General features: G+C 42.7%; 1 protein-coding gene across 7 annotated transcripts in view; it reads left to right on the plus strand.

Annotated features, from left to right (window-relative positions):
• The window catches only part of LOC125897062 (kelch-like protein 29), a 425,780-nt gene that overhangs the window by 210,810 nt on the left and 191,532 nt on the right, over positions 1-23,438 (plus strand). For all 7 annotated transcript variants that reach the window (XM_049590111.1, XM_049590112.1, XM_049590113.1 and 4 more), the window contains one exon: positions 22,000-22,147. In XM_049590111.1, coding sequence (XP_049446068.1) covers positions 22,000-22,147 — 148 coding nt within the window. The remainder of the gene's footprint in view (positions 1-21,999; positions 22,148-23,438) is intronic.

Raw genomic sequence — 23,438 nt, forward strand, 5'->3', positions numbered from 1 at the left:
GAGTGGAGCTGATGAATTTGGTCTCATAATGTTGCAGCACTGCGTCATTAATTAGGCACATTTGCAGCAAATCCCGGCCATTGGCAGTGCCTCCATTTTCAGTTTAATTACTCACACTTGCAGTTTTGATTTTGCCTTCCAGGTGCTGAGGTGATGTAACACTGTAAAATGCTTCAGTGTGTGCACTTCAGCGGACTAAAATCTTGTGGATGTGAATGGGAGGTTAAAATAAAATACAGCCCTGTTTATTTTAATGCCATCTGGTTAGAATTAAGCAATTTCGTGGCTCATATTTGGGCATTTTGTCAGAGCAGCGTGTGGATATTGGCCAGAAACCTGACTGTTCTATACGCGTGGTCCCTATTGACCAAAGGCTATTTCTTTTTCTGCCAGATCTCTCAGTGCCCAGCACAAGTCAATATGAAGCTTTGTGGGACGGTTGCATCCATCTAGCTGCCTGTGTGCTCTGTCAGCTTTATTATCTGTCCGGGTATTACAGTAGTATCAGATTATCTGTGTTGCTCAGGAAATATGCTTCATACCTGCAAGAGTCTCTTTACCATAGATGCTATTACTAGATCATTTTCACCATCTTGTTTATCTGTCTTTATATACATCAAGGCAAGCAGAAGTCCTATAAAGATAATTTTTAAAGGACAACTTCGGTATTTTTCAACCTGGGCCCTATTTCCCCATGTGTATGTGTGCGTATGATTCATAGGTACAGCTCGGTCTAAAATTGGTTCAGTATTGAGGGAGGCGGAGTGAAGGGTCAGGGAAATGCTTAGAATGCTATTTACAGAGATAGCACTGGCGATGCGAACCGGTCAGTGGTGATAAAAAGCGCTTTTAATGCGCAAACTTAGATGGGACACATTTGCCCCCGTTACCGTTTTAGTTCGTTTCGTGGCTGCCGGCTCCATCCGCCTCCCTCAATACTGAACCAATTTTAAAACGAGTTGTATCTATGAATCATACGCACACATACACATGGGGAAATAGGGCCCAGGTTGAAAAATATCGAAGTTATCCTTTAAAGATGATCTGCAAACCAACCAAACTGCCAGAATAAATGTTGGCGTTTGAGCTGCAAGGATAAGTTGATTAGTCGATCGAAAGAAAATCAGTCACTAACTATTTTGATAATCGATTAATTTCCAAGCACAAACGTTAAACATTTGCTAGTGCCAGCTTTTTAAATGTGAGTATTTACTTCTTTTCTTTGTCGTTTATGACAGTGAATGAAGACTCTTTGGGTTTTACATTGTTGATTGGACAAAAGAATGGTAAATAGATTGCACTTGCATAGCGCTTTTCTGGTTTTCGGACCACTCAAAGTGCTTTTACACTACATGTCACATTCACCCATTCACACGCTGGTGGCTGAGGCTACTATACATGGTGCCACCTGCTACTCAGTAACCATTTACACACACAGTCACACACCGATAGAACAGCCATGGGGAGCAGTGGGGTTCAGTATCTTGCCCTTGGATCGAACCTTTGTTCTTGCGGACAACCTGCTCTACCTCTGAGCCATAGCTGCCCCTGGACTTTCGGAAATTTTGATGAGCATTTTTCACAGTTTTTTGACATGTTATAGACTAAAAGATTAATCGATTAAAAGTAAAATTACATGGCAGATTAATCAACTTTGAGAATAATTGTCTGTTGTAGCCCTAGTTGGCATAGTGTGTTTCATTTGTACATTATAATGTAGCAAGATATGTTGAAACTTTATAGTTCAACAGCGCTTTGGTTAATGTGTGGTTATGTTTAGGCACAAAAACACTTGGTTATGGGCAGCAAAAGATGTTATTGGCTGCACTGAGGGTATGTACAGAGTTTGGCAAGCGAGCGTTTACGTCTGCAGCTCCTTGTATGTGGAATCTTCTGCAGAAGCACTTGAAGATGCACTCATTGTTCCTCTCGGCCGCTTAAAAGCTCTGTTGCAGGATTGTTGTACACAATTTTCTGTATGCCAGTGTCACAGTGTGTCTTAGCTTGTCTTTGTGATCATGTGTAGTTGTCGTTTTTGCATTTTTATGGTTCATTTCTAGTACATAGTAACATACTTTTTGGCTTTTCTTTGTAGTAATCTTATTTTGTGTTATATGGCACTTGTTTTAGAGCTTTACATTCTTATTCTGTATTTTTGTTCCATGTTGTCTGTCTTTAACTGACGCTGCTGTCTGTCTTGGCCAGGATGCTCTTGAAAAAGAGATTTTAATCTTTTCTGGTTAAATATAGTTAAATAAATAGATACAATAAATTGAATGTTTGGGCCTAAAATATCCTGTTTTTGCATAATCGCTACTGGAAATACAGCCAGTGTCTCGCTAGAAAACAACTGCTTTTTTCGTTTATTGTTATAGATGTCCAGGTTGTCTGCAGGTCCTTAAAAAGTCTTAAAATGTCTCTCAATTTTATAAATATTGGCACTGAAAATGCATTAAATGGCCTTAAATGTGAATTTGTGAGGTCTTAATTGCCACAAACATTTTCTCTAATTTCATTTATTCATCTTTCAATTTGTTTTTATCAGAATGAATGAAGTACTTCTGCATCTCTGATGTAACAAATCTTTAAACCTATTACTGAACCTAATACTGTCTTTTTACTTTGTACATGCACTTACCTGTGGACACAATGTAGATTAACCTAAACTACCTCTAATAACCATATTCCTACATAAAACCTACCTCTGCACGGGACTACGTATGATTTATGATAAAAGTGATCTTGAAAAGGTCTTAAAAATGAAACAAATGTAAGTATGTGATACTCGTAGACACTCCTGCTCTCAGCCCCTTCACCTCCTTCTGATGACACAGTCAGCTCATATACGTTATCAGAACTGTGTCACTTTTGAGTTGTTTTTATTGTACACGTAGGCGACTGAACTCCACAGACCTTGATGAAACCTCTCAACACTGTGAAGTGATCAACATCTCCTGTCTTCATCACTTCCTTTTGATATATAGTGTTGAGAAGAAGCACAGAGGGGATGAAAGCAATGTGTGGAGGTGTGAGGTTATTGGTCAGGTGAACAGAACAAAAGCACAAAACCTAAAGCAGCATTAATTCAGGTGTGTAGTTTCTTCTTCCAAACTGAAGGTAGATGTTTTCACGTATTTGTGGAACGCAGCAGTTAACTTGTCCTTGATGGCGAGAAGTGAAAAGAACGTAAGATTCATTGGAAACTATTTAGCCGCTACAATAATGACCTGATGAAGTAAAGGCCTTTCACACACACAGCACAGTCTTTTATGTTAGCAGAACAGTTTGGCTCGACCGTTCAGTCGGGACGACAGCATTAACAAAACACGCTATTATCAAGGCAGTATTGAAGCGCTTTATGTCAGAGGGCCATGGAAGTGTGTACGAACATGATGATAATGAAATTCTTTTGTTCAGGCAATAGGCCAGGTTAGAACATGAACCTTTGTATATATAGAGTGTTGACCTGTGCTGTGAGCATCCGCTGCATCCCCACCTCCTGATTTCCAGCTCAGCCATTTGGCCATCTGGTTTTTGGCCCTTCTGCCAAAACATCACCGTATTTGGCTTGCAGATTGCTTGCATTTTAAAACACATTTAAAATCTCCCCACACTGCACTCTTGGCAAAGTAGATATTGTTTCCCTTCATATTGCAACATCAATATAAATTCAATTTATTCTTAGCACTAAATGGCTGTTTGCCCAGTTAACGCTCGTTTAGCACAGCCACACATGCTCTCAGTGTTCGCACACACACCAAGGCCACACATAGCAGTCATTTTGACTCCATTTCAACCACAGACAAGAGCTACACAGTCGTCTCTGGGTCTCCAAGGTGGCTGCTGTGACAGGCAGTGGATATTTTGTTCCCCAAACACTCACCACATATCAGGCAGGGTCATGGCCTGCTGGAGACCTACGTCTCTCACTGTCCCAGCCAGTGCCAACGGAGGGCAATAGGGTTTCCTGACACGCTCCTCTGGGAGGTGTTACCATGACATAAGGATGTCTCCACAGCTCACATGTCCAAGCACTAGTCACCCTCTCTTAGAAGCCTCACCACCACCGCTTAGTCCCACAGATAAAACATGTTCACAGAGCCACTTACACTGTCTGCAGGAGAAAAGAAAACACAAGGAAAGGGGGGCTGAGGTCGGGTTTGGAGGGCGAGCGCTGCAACCTCGGAGCACTCATGGGATATTAGGCGGGGTTTCCAGCCCCGCTTTACCACTGAAGCTTGTCGGCCTCGCCCCTCCGATCACGCTTCTCTTTTCTGGAACGTGTGCGTTGAGCCAGGAGCCTGCCGAGCTGTCGGAGTGTCTTAGCTGGAATTTCAGTGGAAGTGAAAGTCCGTTCCCCTTCAGTCGTTTGGCCCGGGGCTTCAAATTATAGAGTCTGTATCCGTAGCCCTTTCTGTGGTGCATCAATAGCATATATACCCACCAGGCGCTTGTGCTGTGTGTTTTCATTATGTTTGTCTGTCGTGCTGCCAGAGGTCAGTGTTAAGTGTTGGTGCCTGGAAGCATCCGCTTTGTTTGTATTTTCAATTTTTAGTGCACAAACTGCCACTCATGAACAGTCAACCCTCAGTAATGGCTGACATTTTTCTTGTATAAAGTGATATTGCCTCGATGCAGATGGTGACTACGGATATGACATGTTTTTAAACTGCCGTATTTCTTTAAGAAACGAGGCAGGTGTTCTAAATGGTGCCAAGCATTGTTCTGTAGACTCATAAAAAGAAACCAAAGTGAATCAGCGCTCAGCAACCTTTCTTGACTTCTCTTGGGTAAATAATGCTATAGATTTAAAATCTAACAACAGATGTTGTGGCCGTTAGAAAACATTAGGCTGCCCATTTTCTTATTGACTTAATATTACCTTTCTTTCCTTTGACTAAGTTGTTTGTATCCTCTGATTGTGGGTAGATAATAGTGAAAAAACACAAGGTTATAGACAGATTATGTAAGGTCCAAAATATGTTTGAATTGTTGCTTTTGCAATCAGAGCCATGTATAGAAGTGAATTTTTCGGTTGAGTTACCAACCTGGATCCGCAGAGAGGGATTTGATAAGAGCTCTGCCACAGATTTTTATCTGCAGTCATTTCTCTGACTGTTTAGTGTCATATGAGCTTCTCCAATCCACAATAGTGTCTTTAAACACCACACAGGATTTGCTTTTTAATACTCAAGAAAAGCAACATTTTCCGCCATCCACGATGCAATGGATATGTCTAATGACAGTTTGCAGTTTTAAATGCAATACAGTACAAGAAATATTACCTCGCTTCCTCTGCGTCTCTTCAGTATGCAGCCATCATACTGAATACGCACCTTCTCCGTCTATGGCACCAGGCTGTTCGGCATTTTTGGGAGCACCACTCCATTTTAAGATGGCTGCCAAAAATGGCGCAGTCGTCTCTTTTGTTTACTCGTGAGATGCTCTGCTATGTTCCAGTCTAATAGATTGGACACAGCAGCCCCGTGGTTCGGCTCCAGCATTCAGCACCATTATGACGGAAGTCCAGAACAAATCCACTTCACATTTAGGTGTCAGCGCGTTGTCATGGAAAAGAGATACCTCTATACAGTAAGTGAATAATGTCCGAAAAGAAAATGAGTTGTGCGCTTTTGTACACTCCTTAGCGCTGCCGGTCAGTCTCGGACCACACTTGGTTGGAGCTTTTGGACGGAGCATGAGGAGGAAAGAGATTTTTTTCTCTCTCCGTTTTAAAAAAACTGAAAATGATCTGTCAAAGGCAATGATACGAGGCTATGTGATGGATGGGTTTGTCTTACTTTGCCTCTCCATCTTTCACTCCTTCGCTGCCATTTTTTTCTCTCCTTCTTTTCTCTGAGGAAAGCCATTATTTCCATCACCCTCCACATTTCAGCCAAATTCGCTGTATCTGTCCATGCCTGGCCAAAGGGAAGAAAAAGCCATTCTGTCGGAGTTGAATTTCATTTCCTCACCCGCACATAGTGTTTTTTATGATTTGCTCATGCTGTGGGATTACAATGTGATATTATTTTACGGGTGCACACGCTATAGCAAGACACGGCAGCATCTGCTGTTATTGAAATTTTGATTATAATTAAATTTGTGTACATGCATCTATCTCCCCAGAGATAGCAGGCTGTCTGTGGAGGTGTTTTTTTTTTCTGATGAATTTAAATTAAACCATAATGGCCGATCCACACTGGACCACCAGAAATCCAGGAACATTCCCGGTCCATCCATTTGGAATAGATTAACTGATAAACCTATCAGGAAAACGACTGCGCATTAACAGGCCTGATTACCATGCCAGCTGAGTGATATCACACAACAGTGAACCTCCTCCTCGCCTGCGGTCTGTTATTTTCCTCTTGTGCGTAAAGAGCTTTGCCACCAGAGGAACAGCGAACCTTAAAAGGTAGAACATAATCAACCGCTGTAGCACTGGCCTGCATCCTGCATGTTGCTATCTCATTGTGTCTGGCAGTTGTGCTAATGACATTTCACGAGATTAGCTTTTCAATGTGGTATTGTTACCGGCCTGATCTGTGTGTGTGTGTGTTTAGGTGAGCCTCTCTCTCTCCATTTAAGGCCCAGGCCCTCCCTCAGCCCTCCTCTCTTTTTTTCTTCTCCTCCTCCAGCTTTGCTCTCACTACACCTCTTTTTTTTTCACCCAGACCTGTTATTAAATCTCATAGCAGTTAGTTGATTTGATCAGTGTGTGCTGAAACGTTGTTTACCCCAATGGGACCTTGGCGTTATAGACATACTCATCTCTCTCTCTCTCTCGCTCTCACTTGCTATTTCTCCCCGAGTCGAGCAATAAAGTAATTTCTCAGGGGAAACTAAAGCCATCTCTTAACTGGATGGAAGTGCTATATGTTCAGGCTAAGTTATACTGGCCCACACCAAAGGCACAATAGGTACAAAGAGCTGATCTCATCCTTAATCATCATAATTTGCCTTTCTAGCAGAAGCCTCCGCGTTACTATGACAATGTCGGGGGCAGCCTTTTGCATTGTCATCTTGATGTAGAAGAAGTTGGCGGTTAGCTTTAGGCAACATAACTACTTGGTTATGGTTAGAAAAAGATTGCAGATACAGTTAACAAACGTGGTGGCACAAACGTGGCTGGAAAGACTGGCATGTGTTCATAAAAACAGCAGGCTTTGTTGGCACAAACGCAGCTTGAAAGGGAGTGATATGTTGATAAAAAACACCCAGGTTTGGTGGCACAAACGCCGCTGGAATTACTGCGACGTGTTCATAAAAACAGCAGGCTTTGTTGGCACAAATGCAGCTGGGAATTCTATAAAAAACACCTGGTTTTGGTGGCATAAATGTGGCTGGAAAGACAGTGGTGTGTCAATAAAAAAAACAGCGGGCTGTGATGGCACAAACGTATCTGGAAAGGCAGCAGTTTGTCCTAAAACACCCCCAGCTTTGATGGCACAAATGTGACTAGAAGGGCAGCAATGTATCTACGAAAATCACTCGGCATTGTGGCACCAACACAGCTTGAAAGGCAGTGATTTCTTGATACAGAACACTCAACTTTGGTGGCACAAATGTGGCTGGAAAGGCAGCAATTTGTCGATAAAACACATCTGGCACTGGTTTTACAAATTTTTTTTTAGAAAGACTGTGATTTGTTGATAAGGAACACCTGACCTTGGTGGCACAAACGCAGCTAGAAAGGCAGCAGTGTGTCCAGAAAACACACACAGGTTTGGTGACACAAGCGTTTAGTAAGGCAGCAATGTGGCAATAAAAAACACCCTAATAATAACATGGAAGGGTTTACATTGGAAAGTGTGTCTCACACAGATAAACAGCGAAAGGGTGCCCCTTGTGTCTTTATAGTGATGCCTGGGACTCTGCCCCAGCAAGGTATTTTGACACCCTGGTAGTAAGACCCTGCTGTATCCAGAATATCCATGGTTTTCTGTGGGAGGCTGGTGTCCTACCTCATGTTATTATAGGATTGAACTGGTGCAATAACTCACACAGACAAGGGCTGGCTCGAACAAAAATGCAAAGGCAAACACAAAGCCCCGAGCAAACGTTTGCTGTTTATTTGGATGTGGATGTTGTGGATGAGTCAAAGCAATCAAAGCCCTGGATCACCACAAGGCCCCCCTCCTACATGTACCCACAGCAGATGGTGGCCAGTGGCAGGAGGCTCTGGTAGGCACATTAATGCTGCCTACTACTGCAGGATGGCAGAGCACACATAATGACAGATTTACGGCCGTCGTCATGTCCGAGAAAATAGCCGATTCGCCAGCCAGAATCAGACTGCTGTCTCCGCTGCCCGGACGAAAGAGGACAAGTATATATTTAGGCCTGACGTGTCTTGATTTTATCTTCCTCTCTTCAGTACGCTGAATCTGACATGACTGCAACAGTCAGAGGTTTGAGGAGGGGAGGGAGAGCCTTCTAGTTTTGCTGTGTGAGCATGTGTGTTCTCTTGTGTATCTGCATGTGTGATGAAGGCGCAGATGGGTAGCAGCTTCAAATTCTGGAAGAGGCTTTACAAGGCAACAGGGATGAAAATGGAAGGCCATACTTTCATTTATTTCTTTATCCAGAGTGTCTGTTTGCACCCAGGTGAGAGAAGCCACACTGCAGCTATTCAGCTATTTACACCTATCCCTATGGGTTACCATGGATCCCACTGTGTGCTGTGATTGGCAAGTACTCACGCTGATGCGTCGAGGTCAGAAGTGGATACGATCAGGGCAAAGAGGTCAGGCTGACACATAGAGATAGACAACCATTCACACTCACATTCACACCTACGGACAATTTAGAGTCACCAATTAACCTGCATGTCTTTGGACTGTGGGAGGAAGCTGGAGCACCTGGAGGAAACCCACCCCAGGGTTCGAGCCCGCCACCCTGAGTTTGGACCGGGAACCCTGTTGCTGTGAGGCGACAGTGCTAACCACTGAACCACCTTGCCACCCTTACAGTGCATAAAACAGCATCAAAATAGAGCTTGTTTATCAAAGACAGTGCCAGGAGAGGATCCACCGGCCTCTTTGACAGAGGCCTGGCCTAAACCCCAAATGTCCTCAATTCCTAGAAACGCCCCTGTGGACGCCTGACCTGTGTGGGGCCTCTGCGTCTGGCTCCTGGCCTCCTGTCATTTTGCAAAATTGGCCCCCAGGCAAAGCAAGTCGAGTAGCCCTGCACTAAATCATTCTATAATACATCCAAGACAACAGTGGATACAGTCAGCATTTAAACTGCTCATTCATGGATGCCAGGAATTCGTGATCTGATTAAATGAGATGAATTGAAATCAATATGAATAAAGTATCTTTATTCAGCTACTGAATTATAAAAAGCTACCAATGACAATAAAATATTGTAACTTGTACCATAAAGCCTGTAAACATGTGATATACGAACCATGACTGGACTTGAAAAAGAACATAAAAAGCTCAGCAGAACAAGAGGCCTGCTGCGAACATCATTATAGGAAAAACACATATAGATCTTCTGATGTCGAGTCACTTACAGTAACAGCTCACACATACCAAAGTGCACACTGACTATGGCTCCACCACTCGCCTCGTTCAGTAACATGTTGTTAACAGTTCTTGCCTCGGCTTCCAGGCTGTGGTCGGGAAGGACACGGACTCTCTGCTCTGATCGCTAACAGCTGTCTGCTCTCAGTGCATCCACCATAACTCTATTTTTTTCGCTCGACCACACACTGGCTACAGCAAACAGTGTAATATATAAACACGTGTACTGCACTTAAACCCGGCCCTGGCCATTCTCACACGGTCGTGCCGTGAGCATCAAAGCTTAGGTGACATTTTACAAGTTGTTTTTCTCATCTCTCATCGTATATGTCACGCTGAGTCAGGCCAGGCGACAGAGGGGTCAAAGGGTTCAGATGACCCTGGCACAAGGATCAAGGTCTATGGTTGACCCTTAATGGGTTCAAGTACAATAATTGAAGGACGTACTTATTGATTTATATCACTGACGATACCGTCATTAAAACACAGTTCAGCTTGTCACCTGGAACCTAACCTCCTAGAGTTGATTTGAAAATGGTGTGGTTGTGTTTTGACTGCATCAGGTAAGACCATACAGTTTATGTATATGACAGGCAAAGCTGAACAGGAGGTCCAGCAAATAAAACCTGCTGTAACGGGTTGAGATTTAGAGCTGGAGCGAACATACTGGTGTTACATAAAAGCAGACGACCTACGGCATCCACTGGTCCAATGTCAATCATGTCATATAGGGGTGGGCAACATGGCCCTCAAGTAATATCACAATATTTAAGGATGGTATGAGAAATTTAAAAAAAAAAAAATCATCATGACTTTAAGAACATCGAAGTGCAACAAAATAGGTGATATAGTTTTACAGTTTGACTTCAAAATAAAATCTACCCCAAATTACACATTTAAACAGCTCCCAAATACAAAAAATGTCCCCTGGGATCTATATATATAAATCAACAGGTGATATCCTTCTTTTAGTAAAATCCTAAATGACTGAGTTGTGTTTTTTCATAAAAATTAATCATCACGCTGTAGCCTGTGACAGGCTGTTATGATACCACAACTATCACACATTCATATATGTAGTGTTTTTGTCGAGCTGCGAGCGTCACGTAGGTTTACATTACCAAAGGTTTATGACATAATCACTAGGGCTGTAGTCTTCTGGTCGACTAGTCAGTTATTTGGTCACTATGCTACAGAAAAGTGCTACATCAACAGCTTTCCAGGATTAATCCATTATTTCCTGCGGCGGGGGGGACAGGCTAAGTTAGCTGTCAACAACGGGGGTATTTTCAAAACACCCCCGAAAGTTGGACTCGCTCACCCTCACTGCGTCGCGGTGACGCAGACCTCCTGTCTGTGTCTGTCAGCTGACACCATTTCCCTCAGTGGAAACGAAGCTTGTATTTACTTGTATTCACTGATAAGAAACAATAAATTGTGAAGACGATAAAGCCTCCACTAAAATAGCATTTTAAGTCTTGTGTGTGATCTATCCTTCAGGGATTTATACTTCGGGATTTATCCTGGCTTCATATGAGCAGAGGAAATCTCTGCTCGTTGCTAGGCTAATTTATACAATGTAAAATGCCATAGGCTGGTGCTAATAACGTTAGCATGTTGAATTTGCTTGGAAAAGGTGTTTAGTATGAGACAGTTGTTTTGTCGGTGAATGTTGTGAGTTGTAATGGAGCCAAATTATGTGCCGTTACCTTTGTTACATGTTGCTGTTGTCCCTGGCTTTATATGAGAAGAGGAAAAGATCGCTAGACGCTAGGCTAATTGTACAATGTAAAACGCCATAGACTTGTGCTAATAACGTTAGCATGTTGTATTGGTGGGGGAAATGTGTTTGTCAGTTCTGCGATTTATACTGAAGCCAGTTTGCGTACTTGTGTTTCAAATTGTCTCTGTTTAGCCATGTTTATTAATGTGTGTTTTGAATCAACTATATAAATAAAGTTTGATTTGAACTAAACTATACAGCACTTAACACAGTCCTCCACCGCCAACTAGTGTTTTGGAGGTGTAACTGCAGAGTGACACAGACACACCACCTCAGAAGTAAAAATAACGTGCAGATTTTTTTTTCCCCACGACTAATCAATTAGTTGAAGATTATGTGCGACTTTAGTCGACCAAAATTTTCTTTGGTTGACTACAGCCCTAAAAATCACTTGACGACACCGACTCACGTGTGCGCACGGTGAGAGAGGAGAGGGAGAGACGCTGTGCTGCTGCCAGAGGAGCCACTGAATGAGTTCCCTCTGAGCAGTAAGTCACTAAAAGAGTCTGAGAAGTCCGGGGCTGTTCATAAAACATTCAGGACGCCCAGGCCTAACGACGCCACAGTCATGCTTGTTGTTGCCATGGGTAACAGGTTGAACAAGTTTAAAGATTGCGAGTATCACAATACAAATTTTTCATATCATATTAGAATTTATAGGGGTATAATAGTGAACCATATGATATGGCACACCCCTAATGTCATGCTGTCTTGCTGGAAAGGGATTAAATAACGCTCCAAAGTTCGGCTGAATTTGGCGAGGAAAATGTTGCATTGTAGTTTTCAATGTTTCTGCATCCTGGGGTTCTCAAACAGTCATTTTATATATGAACATATTATACACACTGGATTTGGGAATAGTGATAGATGAATAGTATATTTAGTCCTGTTTTTTTGAGTTGTAATTTAATACCTTGCAGTTATTTCTTCAATCAGTTTTTACTGTAATCATTCAGTAGAGGGTATTTTTTTCTCTGCTTGTTTGATTTTAAGGTAAAAGGAGGAAAACTACTGAAGGAAAAAAGACTTCTCTGAGTTTTAAATAACTGACTTGACCTATTGTACTTTGTAATCAGATTGGGTATATGTATGCAAAACAGAGCACGGCTTGAATGGGTCTATAACAGTGGATTTAGAAATGGTTGTCAGAAACTCAATCTCTGTCATTATAAGAATAATGGCCAAGAGCTTATTTGAAAGTGCCCGTGTTGGTACTGAGCTACTATAAGACTGGATGGTGGGGGTTATAGTGGAGTCGGTGTGGAGAAGGGCCATGTTTGGAATATTTTGTCCCCCTGTTCCTAATTCCTAATGGCTGTCCTGCTTGGAGCATAGAGCAGTGTGTGTGCACTTTAATTGCGTTCTCTTACATCATGATGTCGGTTTGACTGCAGATAATCCTTCAGCCTTGTTTTGCACCAGACCTGAAAACACTGATTAATTAAATAAGTCGATGGACAAAAAAAAAAATCTTCTGCAGCCATGTTGATTATTGATAATAGCTTCAGTCATTTCATGGATTATTTTCTGGCTCCAGCCTGTTAAATGTGAGGATTTCCTGTTGACCTTATCTGGTTGTATAGTGAATATCCTGCGACACAGAATCGTTTTTCAGACAAACAAGCATATATATATATATATATATATACATATATATATATATATATGTATATATATATATATATATATATATGTGTATATATATATGTGTATATATATATGTGTATATATATATATATATATATATATATATATATATACACATATATATATATACACATATATATATATGTATATATAGATAGATAGATAGATAGATAGATAGATAGATAGATTGATTAATGGATAATGAAAATAAGCCCCATTGTGCACACATAAAACTCAGAGTTCAACTTGTGAAGAAGATCGTCTTTTATTGTATTAAAAGTAGAGGAAATAATTGATTCTGAAATGCACCACAGTGCAGATGTGAACGATTTGGCATCTATCAACAAACACCCAGGCTTGGTGGTACATTGGTGTCTGAAAACTGAGACACTCCCATAAGGAGTTGGGGGAAATAATTGATTCTTAGATGAGTTGGAATCGATTCACAAATGTCAATAACTGGTTATCTAAATGTTTGTTAATAATGTGATGTTGACAGAACCAAAGAGGCTGAACTAAACCCAAAGGGCAGCAAAAAACCTTGACGGTTAACAGCGCAGACACACTAGAGTTAACTTGTAATTCCTCATCACAAAAGGCAGCGGTTGCAAGCTTTTTTTAATTTAATGTCTAAATAACAACATTTGTGAAGTGAACATGAAGTATATCTTGAATACTCTCTGTGCCATCACCCAGAAACAAAAAATGTTCATGGAGGGAGCAGCAATCAGCAGTAAAGTAAACGACACGCTGCAGCATTAAACAACTTAAACCAACTCTGCAGTGAAGAAAATAACTTTACGCCCTCAGTCTGTTTCACCTCAAAATCCCTGCAGCCAGTCCACTCAGCACCTTGGCTTTTCCCAGGGCGGATTTGTAGCTGAGAGGTTGCTCTCCACTGCTGGAGAGCCATGGTGCACACTGCATCCCCCTTATTTTGTTATTCTCATACAGGCAGGAGACTGTTAAGTCTTTTCAAGTTAATTAATTAATGCAGTTAACTTTTTAAAATAAGGCTGCGGACCATTTCTTTTTCAATGGTACGTAGTGAAAGCATGCATTTTCGGGTGAAATATTACAGTATGCAGTATCCAATAAAAGAATAGCACGTGCAACCGCAGATAGATTCAATCTGACTGGTTTTAAAGCTTGGGCATTGAAGCATTTTGGCTCAAAGTTTGAATGGGTAAGGGACCTATACAAGAGCCGCACTGTATGCAAGTCTGTTTATTTAATTATGGATTCCTACAAATATTGTATGCTCTGTTTTAAATGTAGCAAGTCATCACACAGTGAGGATTAAAAAATAATATACAAATAAGATTTTTTAATATATAATCAAATCATAGCCCTCTGAATTGTAATCAAAACATGAGGTGCCTGGAGGTTCCAGCCTCTAGTGTGCGTGCAGTTCTGTATGCAGATTCATGTGTATAGGTATGTGCGCTCAAACATGATTACACCTTAGCGTGTGTCTGCGTGTTAGTGCCACATTCCACACTTACAGTATGTGGTCCATATGCACGGATGCTGCCTACGGTACACAAAAAAAAAAAAAGAAAAACCTTTCCCCAGCCAGCTTGACAACAAACACAGAATGGCTTGGCACGACTCAAAAATTATTTATCTGGCTCCCCTCCTCCTCTCCAGCATGGTTTTTGTCGAGTCAGAGGAAACCATCTGCTGCCCGGTGATAATGGGTGGCCAGGGAGGAGGGGACTGGAAATAGGGAGAGCAAATAAAATTGAGAGAAAATGACAGGCGCTGTCCCAGAACCTACAGTACCTTCCTGCCTACCTGCAGCAAGTCTGCCATCTTAATAAACATCCTGTCTGATATCTCCTGGTTTCAATGTGTGTGTGTGTGTGTGCGAGCACCTGCTGTGTGTGTGTGCCTACACACTTGTGTTTCCGGTGTGTGTGTGTCTGTGTGTGTATTTCCCATCTAACCTTGATCATTTTCAAGTCAGGATTGTTCCCGAGCCTGGCTGATATGCTGTCAATGTGATGGCGCTGACTAAGAACCTTTCTTTTTTTTCCACTGGTGCACTAAAACTGTGACAGCAGGATAGATTTCTCCTGTTTTTTTCCCCTCTGTTTTGGGTAAATGGGTGGGATTATTAACGAGAGAATATTATGAGGCAGGTGCAGGGCTAAAGGAAAGTTAGAGTCAATGCATTAATGAGGAGTCGCCTGTATGTAGAGGAAGGTAAAGCATGGCTGGAGAGGAATACAGTAAAGCACACAGAGCGAAAAGGAGGGAAAACGCTCATTAAAACAAATAGCAGGCTACAGAAAGCAGCTCCTCACCTTGAGAATGGTCCGAATTCTCACTCCCCCAGTCTCCAGGGCTCTCAGATGGAATTGAGCGCTTAGGGCACTCTCTGAGTAAACCATTTCAGTTTTCTCTTGTCTGAAGTCGACAGGTTGAGCTGGACAAAAAGACCTGACAGCCTGTCTCCCCCCTAAACCCAGCTTCATTCTCTCACTCCATCACTCTGTTTTCTGCTTTGCCTTGAGATGTTTCCCTTCGCTGTTTTTTTTTCCCTTTGCCCCCCAGCACTTACAAAATGTCAGATAACTTTCAGTATGAATTTATCAAGTGAGTGACACTCATTGAACTTGTCTGCTATTGTGAAGTTGTTTATTACAGAGCAGGTGTTGTGCTGCATCAATAGCATGTCATGTCTTTAAGTGTTAAAGGCCCTGGAAAGCTGCGATAAATCCACCTAAAATCAGGGAGGGCAGATTTTCCTAAAATGGGATCGATGTGCTATGCGCAGCTGTCAACAGATATATTTTTGACTGGTTATGCATGTCGGTCTATAGGTAAATTTTGCTGCTCTCCAGTTTACTGCACTCCACACCAACCAGGTCTGGTGAAAGCAAGCTAGATGTGCTGCTCATTTGGCAATTACCACTAGTAACAACATCCCGATGTAACAGCATTGCTGTGGAAACATTTTGCCACCCCTCTGGTCTCCCCCATGGTCTCCCCAGTTTGTAAGCAGCTTAACGTTGAGCGGCAGACCCTCTTTAGCATTTTTAACTGGTTTGTTATCACTGTTAGCAGTGTCCCCACGACTACTGGTGCTAACACATTAGACCTTTTTAGACAGGAATTGTGCAGATTTGCAGGAAAGCCCAATCAGTCTTTTGTCAGCATTGGCAGTATAAAATAAAATCGGGGAGTGTGGCAAAATGCCACCTGCCTACTTTTGTTTATACAGAATGTGCCTTTTTCGGGGCAATGGGGGGTGTGAGCAAGTAACAAAACGTGTAGCTCAGCGTGTGACGTAAACAGTGACGTGGGAGGGAAGCCGCGGCTAGTCAGTTCTTCGGCGATTCTCTCGTAAGTCGGCCCGTTCTTCACCGTCCCCGTCATCTGACAGTTAATGGCCTCTGCGTTTGCGAGGACAAGGAGGGCGCACAATTCCTTGTCTCCCCAGTTGCTCATCTTTACAGTGTCTGTCAAGTTTGTGTTTCCCTCTTGCTACTAGCTGCTCGCTAATTCCTGCTCTCAGCTGTTTCCTGTTTATCCACCACCAGTGGCTCGCATGTGCGGCGTCATCAACAGCCCCTCCCGTTGCGGAAGGCCGCCTTGTTCTGTTTAAACTAAAAGGGTTATGCCAATATGTCTACCCTACGAGGCGGAAAATTGGGCACCTCGGATCGACTCGCCAGTCCAGCTCTGCGTGTCTAGACGCTCGCAGCTTGCTGGCAAAACGGCCCAACACTCGCGGAAAATCTGGCAGTGTAAACCGGGTTATAGTTAACAATGCTAACGAGTTTTTGCAGCTGCTTACTCACCAGGGCCACCTGGGGAAGACCAGAGGCAGGCCACCATGTTTCCACAGCAACCAGTGGTAACACCAAAAAAGGAGAGCCGCTAACCACCAACCAAATGAGGTGGTGTACAGTGCAGAGTGCCTAGGGCTAGCGTTAGCTAACCAGTGGAAACCAGAGAGTGGACAGTGGGCATGTCGCTCAAAATGAAGCCGCTTGCTCACTGGGGCTTTCTGGAAGGAAACTCAAGGGTGGCCACCATGTTTCATAAGCAACGTTATCCCATCACTGGGCTGGCAATACCGGTGGTAACTGTGAATGAGCGGCACCACCAGCTAGCTCCCACCCAACCCACTTTGTACACTGTGTGAAGCGGCCAAGGTTAATGCCAGCTCACCAGTGGAGACCAGAGGGTAGGGCAGGTTGATTATGTTTCAGCATGTTAATGCAGGTAGCCAGCTGGCTGTCTGCAAAGCCAACAGGAAATAAAATAAAAGTCAAGACATTTACATCTCAAAACATGAAAATTTCACCACCTCTAACTGGAAAGTGTGTTTAAATGCAACAGTACCTGAGTCAGTGGAGCGCCAGACTATACATTTTATTTAATCTTTTCTAAAAAATTAACTCATTATTGACTGGTCATTGGTTGTCAGTTTATTGAAAGCAGAATTAACTTAAACCGAACTCCCTGCTGTACATTAGTTCATCGTGAACCCAGTTGTTTGGACTGCATTTTTGTCGTTGTAGTGCTCTGTCTGCCTTTGTCGACACAGCTGTTGAAATGCATGATGGCGCGCTTGATAAAGTGGACGCCGGGTCAGGGAGGATAATGGAATTGAGGGATGGAGGGAGGTATGGAGGGATCAGCCAGGAGGACACAGGAGGGGCCTGGTGACCAGGTCTTTTCTATTAACTCAGGAGGCTGGCTGGGGCGAGCAGGGGAATCAGGCTCGGCTCTGCCCTCTCCCTGCCTGTTTGTTAGACCGAGCGTCCAAACTGCAGACAGGGAGAGGCGAATATTGCTCAGGGTCCAGTGGTGATTGACCCGGTGTTTTCATCAGCCTGGGCTTGCCTGATAACATTTCTTACTCCCCTACCAGAGCAAAATATTAGAGATGTGCGTGCAAAGAAAGGCTTAGGGAGCTCTTAGTTTGGTTTGGCGAAGTTGCATTGGATTTACCCCCATACACACATTGTCACCTAGCTTTTCATTTTCTTTTTTGAAATTACATTTTTCTTTTCTCTCATCCCCCCAAAAGGATTTCTTTCTATTTACTCTATTTGTCATATTTGTGTTCAGAATTCTATTATCTCACTTGACTGAACACAATGTTTAATTCATAGCAAAATTAAGATATACAAAGTCTCAGGGGGAAGGATCTGAATTTGAATGAAGCCCGCACTACAAAGTTAATTGTAGGATGAAGATGGTGTCTGGCAGGTGCTGTTAGTCTACCTCTACAGAAAAAAATCACACTTGAAAATGGCCAGATATCTGTCTTAGTAAAGTTGGAATAAATATATCAGCTTGCCTGAGGAGGCATTGTGACTCAATATAAATAAGAGTTCTAATAACAGTCTACTAATGATTGCTCTTTTGCTTTTTGGAGCAGCTGGTTTGCAGCCTAAACATGCTCTGGATGCCATTTTGAGAGTCCTCATGGATTCAGTATATTATATACCCCTCTACTTTGAACAGCAGGCAGGCTTTGGCTCAAGTCCCCCGTCTGGTCACAACAGAAGCCAAACTTTTTGATCTGGAGACGGAAGGTTTGCTGGGTTTTGTTGCACGATCTTACTCCTCAGCTGGGATATTCTTCTAAATCCCAGCCATGTTAAGCTCAGCAAATGCCAAGTGACGGTGTTCAGGATACATCCATACTCTGTGAACAAGTGTTGGGCTCGAGGCCCTTCAGTCTGAACTCGGTGTCCATGGCGTTGACCGAGGTGGCGTCTTACCATTGCAGAGCTGCGGCTTTGCTCAGCTGATCTTTGATCAGTTGCACCCAGAGCCTCGCATGACTGTGCTGTGGCTGGCAAGACCCTGGTTCTGACCATCAGGGCCCCTTCCTCCTTTCCAAGTGGATCATGCAATGCAATGCTAAAGGGTAACTCAAATTACAAGAAGCTACTGATGAATAACTGTCAACGTTCAGTGCACTGTTCACACAAATCATGCAAAAGTGTTTTGGAACTTCAATGTTAAACCTGAAAGCATTTTTAGTGTCACTTTTTCAGCTCTGCTCTGAGCTGTTAGCAGAACCACCTGATCTGCTCTAAACTCAGCCTTCAACATCACTCTGCTGCCGACTGCCATTGCACAATCTTTTTTTTTTTTAAATTTACAGCCATCAAACATTGGAATATGCTCCCAGCTGAGCTTATAACTTGAAACTGAATTGTCAAATCGTTACGCTCCGTTTCCATCTTCAGTCTGACATTGCGTCCACTCTAACCGATTTCCATGTTGGAGGAGGATTACATTTTCCCTAACCAACCACTGCAGTCCCACGTATCCGCCTGACATGCAAAAATATACATATGAAAAGTTGTGGCTGGTTGGAAATTTACAAGAGTGAAACTCAGATGTCTCAGATGATGTGCATCTCCTGGTTGCACGCCAGGCTGATTGCTTTTTTCCTGCTAAAGTGTGTGTAGGGTTGCCAGCAGCTTCCACCAGCAGAAATACAGAACAGCCATAGATGAAGAGTGGTGGGTTGTGTTTTTTTTTTTGGAAGCGTGTTTTGTTTAGTAATAGTAACTCTTGTTTGATTATGTGAGGAACAGATTAAAGTTAACTAAACCCAAATATTCCAATCAGCATATACAGTATATATATCTGCCATCCTTTAAAGTCTCCATGCTGGTGCCACCCTCTTGATGAATAGGAATCCCTGGAGGGCCCCACATTAGCTCTTGAAAAGGGCCCCCAAATTCTTGAAGGTTTATGATATGTCATATTTTCCCCAGTCATTTTGTGGTCAAAGTTTATGCTTTCCACACCAGAGTATTATTTTGTAGTTACTTGCCACCACCAGCATCTTAGATCATAATTAGTACATAGAGTATATACATCAAATTAAAGAAGAGACCTTCTGTTTTTAAACACACACAAATGAAATATTTTATCTTATTCCAGTCCTTTTTTATTAACACTTGAATTTTTGCATTTTCATTAAAAACAAGCTGAAAGCATGTCATTTTCAAGTATAAAATCAGTTTCACATTTACATTTTGTTTTTTCTCATTTCCTTCCGTCAGTTTGAATTGTATGAATAAAAAATAACGATAATGATAATGATAATAATATTCTGTTTGAGGTATAGCGGAACACGCTGCCACGTTGTCTCCGTCTCCTCTGTGGTCGTCTTGTCAGTGTGTCACTGTCACCGTCATAGAGATGTCAGTTTGTTCTGCCAAACTCTTCGTCGAAATCGGATTCAGAATGTTGATCAAAACGGGAATTATCGTAGCCCGAGTCCATCAACATCACCACGGCCTGAGCAACTGGAAACTTTTCCCTTAGCACCGGCATTTTCGTGCTGTTTACAAGCTGTTTAAACACCACAGTAAGCTAGCAAGGCAACTTATCTTGTATTTTAGCATCATAGCCATGGTTATATTTCTCTGTGTAGTTTCCTTCCACCTTAGCGTGTTGTCATAATGGCATAAATAGCACAACCCACCGTCTCTCTCACCTACTCTTTTTTTTTTACCGTCTCTCAGCCACAGTGCACCACAGGAAGGATGGATATGTTACTGAGGTTCACATCTGAAATGCAGTTTTGGAACGTGTTGAAAGTTTGCACCATCTACCTGCATCACCCTCTAACGGGTCTGGACACTGGGCAGTGCACAACCTTTAGTCTAGAAAAGTCTCATCTGAAAAAACGTCCCATAACTGCATTTCACACAGCAGTCTCTTATAACATATCAATCCTTCCTTTGATGGGCTATGACTGGCATGAGGCTGTGCAGCTTCCTGGTGCAGCAGCTAAATGGCGCCTCGACAGCTGCAGCAGGAGGAGACAGTAAAGAAAAGAGCAAGAGACAGTCGCCATGTTGTGTGCTAATTGTTGTCTCATCTGTGCTCTGAACACTAAATTCATCAAAGTGCCATATTGCTGTTTTCCAAACCACTGTAGCTGCAATCTGGGTGCCATGGTTTTGAATTAACATTATGTCTGACTATTAAACACACCCAGGAAGTAAAACTGACTGGAAGGGAACTTTAAGGCCGCGTCTGTCTATAGCGCCTATCATTGTTGTCGTCACTCCTCATTGGTTCTTATGCTTGAAAATGCTTGACAGTGGCGTTAGTCCTGCCCCTGGCACTGATCAGCTAACTGAGACCCCCACAGCGCTCACTGGTTGTTTCTTATGTTAACTGAGAACCACTGTTTGATATCACAGTGACAGACAAATCGGTCAGCCAGGTGGAGTGGGCTGATTCAAAGGTCTGGACCCAGGCAACTTAAAACCTGCACGGTTTCTCCTGTGGAGCAAAAAACATGATAATCGAGCAGCTGCTTTAATCGTGATTCAGGTTTTTAATTGTAATAAATTGTATTCTTATAGTTGTTCTGGATGAACGTGCTGGGATCTGTATGTTGATGTGTGCTTATAGATTTGTCTGTGTAATTGTTGGTGGTGTGATAGTGGAGTTGCATGTAAATGGCTGTTTATAGTGTGTGGTGATAACTGTGTGTGGACCTGCCCAGGGACCGCAGATGGAAATGACCTAATAGCTATATTTGGCATAAATAATCTCTTCTCATTCCGAGGTGAATGTTATTTGTTCATGGTCCTTGTTTAATAAAGACTAATAATAATCATTATTACTGTATAAAAAAGAGAAATACTGGTCCTTCTAAAAGACTCTTGTGGCGCTGTACAGGATCTTTTCCCCCCCTTGTTCCTATTATATATAGGCTATAATCAGCACTCACTCACCGCTAATTATATGCCATGCTCCGTCATCACGGCTCACTTTCAAGACCAAAAAAAAAAAACAAAACAGTTTGATGGCAGTGATTTGTTTTATTTTTCATTCAGGCTATAAAATGAAACATTGTTTTTAATTTAAATCATAGCTGTTGATAAAATAGATTTCAGGGTAATTTTAAAACAAGCTACGCTGTATGGGAGTTAAAGATCAGGCGGCTGAGAGTGGTTTTAATTCCCACATGTTTTGTTTGGCTCTTTGTCCTTATCGCTCGTGTTGTTTGTCATCGCTGTGCTGCAGGTCTCCGGTCTGTCTCCCGGGGACAACCAGACCCCGGGACTGCTGCTGGCTCCAGGGGTGAGGTGGGGACAGACACCCATCAACCAGCTCACACCCTGGGATACAGATGAGCCCCCTGCGAAGCAACATCGAGACAGCGAGCCCACCGGTAATGAATCACACACATGGCATTTACATTCACACATGCATACGTACTGACAGACACATCCACCGGTTCCACCCGGTTTGAGTTTTTCATCATCTTTACACCAGCACACGGCAGATGTATGCGTGTACACGGACCACTCACTTGCACACACATTTATGTGCTGCGCCCCAGACGGCTCTGGCCAGCTACCCTAGCACTCGATGCTAATGAGACATCTTGGCTGACTTGCCCTACATAAAAAGCATGCTTGCCTCCACAACATGCATACTTTACATTCACAATTATGCATAATTAACATCCATGAACATCATCTTTACATAAATCAGCCCGATAACGCATAAAATTATAGAAATGTCAGCAAGATATCAAGAAGTTAAAAAAAAGAGATGAAAGTATTGCACCTTCAGAAGCCTCCCAGTCCTCAGCACCTTCTCTCCCCTCTCCTTTTATTGTCCTTGTAAATGTTATTGTGTCACTAACTGAAGCTGATTTAGTCTAAATTAAACCTATGTGCCAAAGTCCTCCAAATGATCTCCACCAGGTCTAATTTAGATGTCGACCTTATTCTATTCATGCCCTTTTACAGCGTGTACAGAACAACAGCGGCACAGCAGGGCTGCGCGCAGACCAGACATTAACGAGTTAAGCCAATGTTGAAGTTTTTTACCCTTATTGTAATGAACTCACCCAGAATGGCTCTGCCCTAGAGCAGTTAATTTCCTTCCATTGCTCTGCTGGCCTCTGCCTCCTGCTCATCACAAATGTGTCTCATTTAAGAATAATACTGGCACAGAGCTTGTTCCAGTGGAAATTCCTGCTCAACAAATCCAGATTGTAGACAGCTGCTACTCTGTGGCAGCAAAGCATCATGCTCGAAACATGTTTGAGCCCCCTGCCGCTGCCTGTCCGACTCGCATTGCTTACATATACATAGCTTTGTGGATTATTTATTCATCAGTTCGATTCGTTACCCAAGAGGAATGTTTCTGGAGCAGGAGGTACTCTTACGATGGAAGGATGCAGGCGTGATAGGAATGATAGGAGTGGACATGTCTGTAAAGGTTAGACTCATGGGTATCTGTAGAATCCATTTTTATTCGGATATCTTGAGGTAAGAGGTCACCTGTGAAAAAGGCCATGCCAGTCTTTACCTCGCCAAAATGAAACCTAACTTCGGACAAGAGCTGCCCCCTGTAAGTCAGAGATTGGAATCATCAGCCAGTCGACTGAGATTCCTTCAAGTCAAGTGGTTGGTTTTTCTTTTCTTTTCTTTTTTGGCCTGTCAGTGTGC

Source organism: Epinephelus fuscoguttatus, linkage group LG11 (genome assembly GCF_011397635.1).
Source record: "Epinephelus fuscoguttatus linkage group LG11, E.fuscoguttatus.final_Chr_v1".
Classification (NCBI taxonomy): domain Eukaryota; kingdom Metazoa; phylum Chordata; class Actinopteri; order Perciformes; family Serranidae; genus Epinephelus; species Epinephelus fuscoguttatus.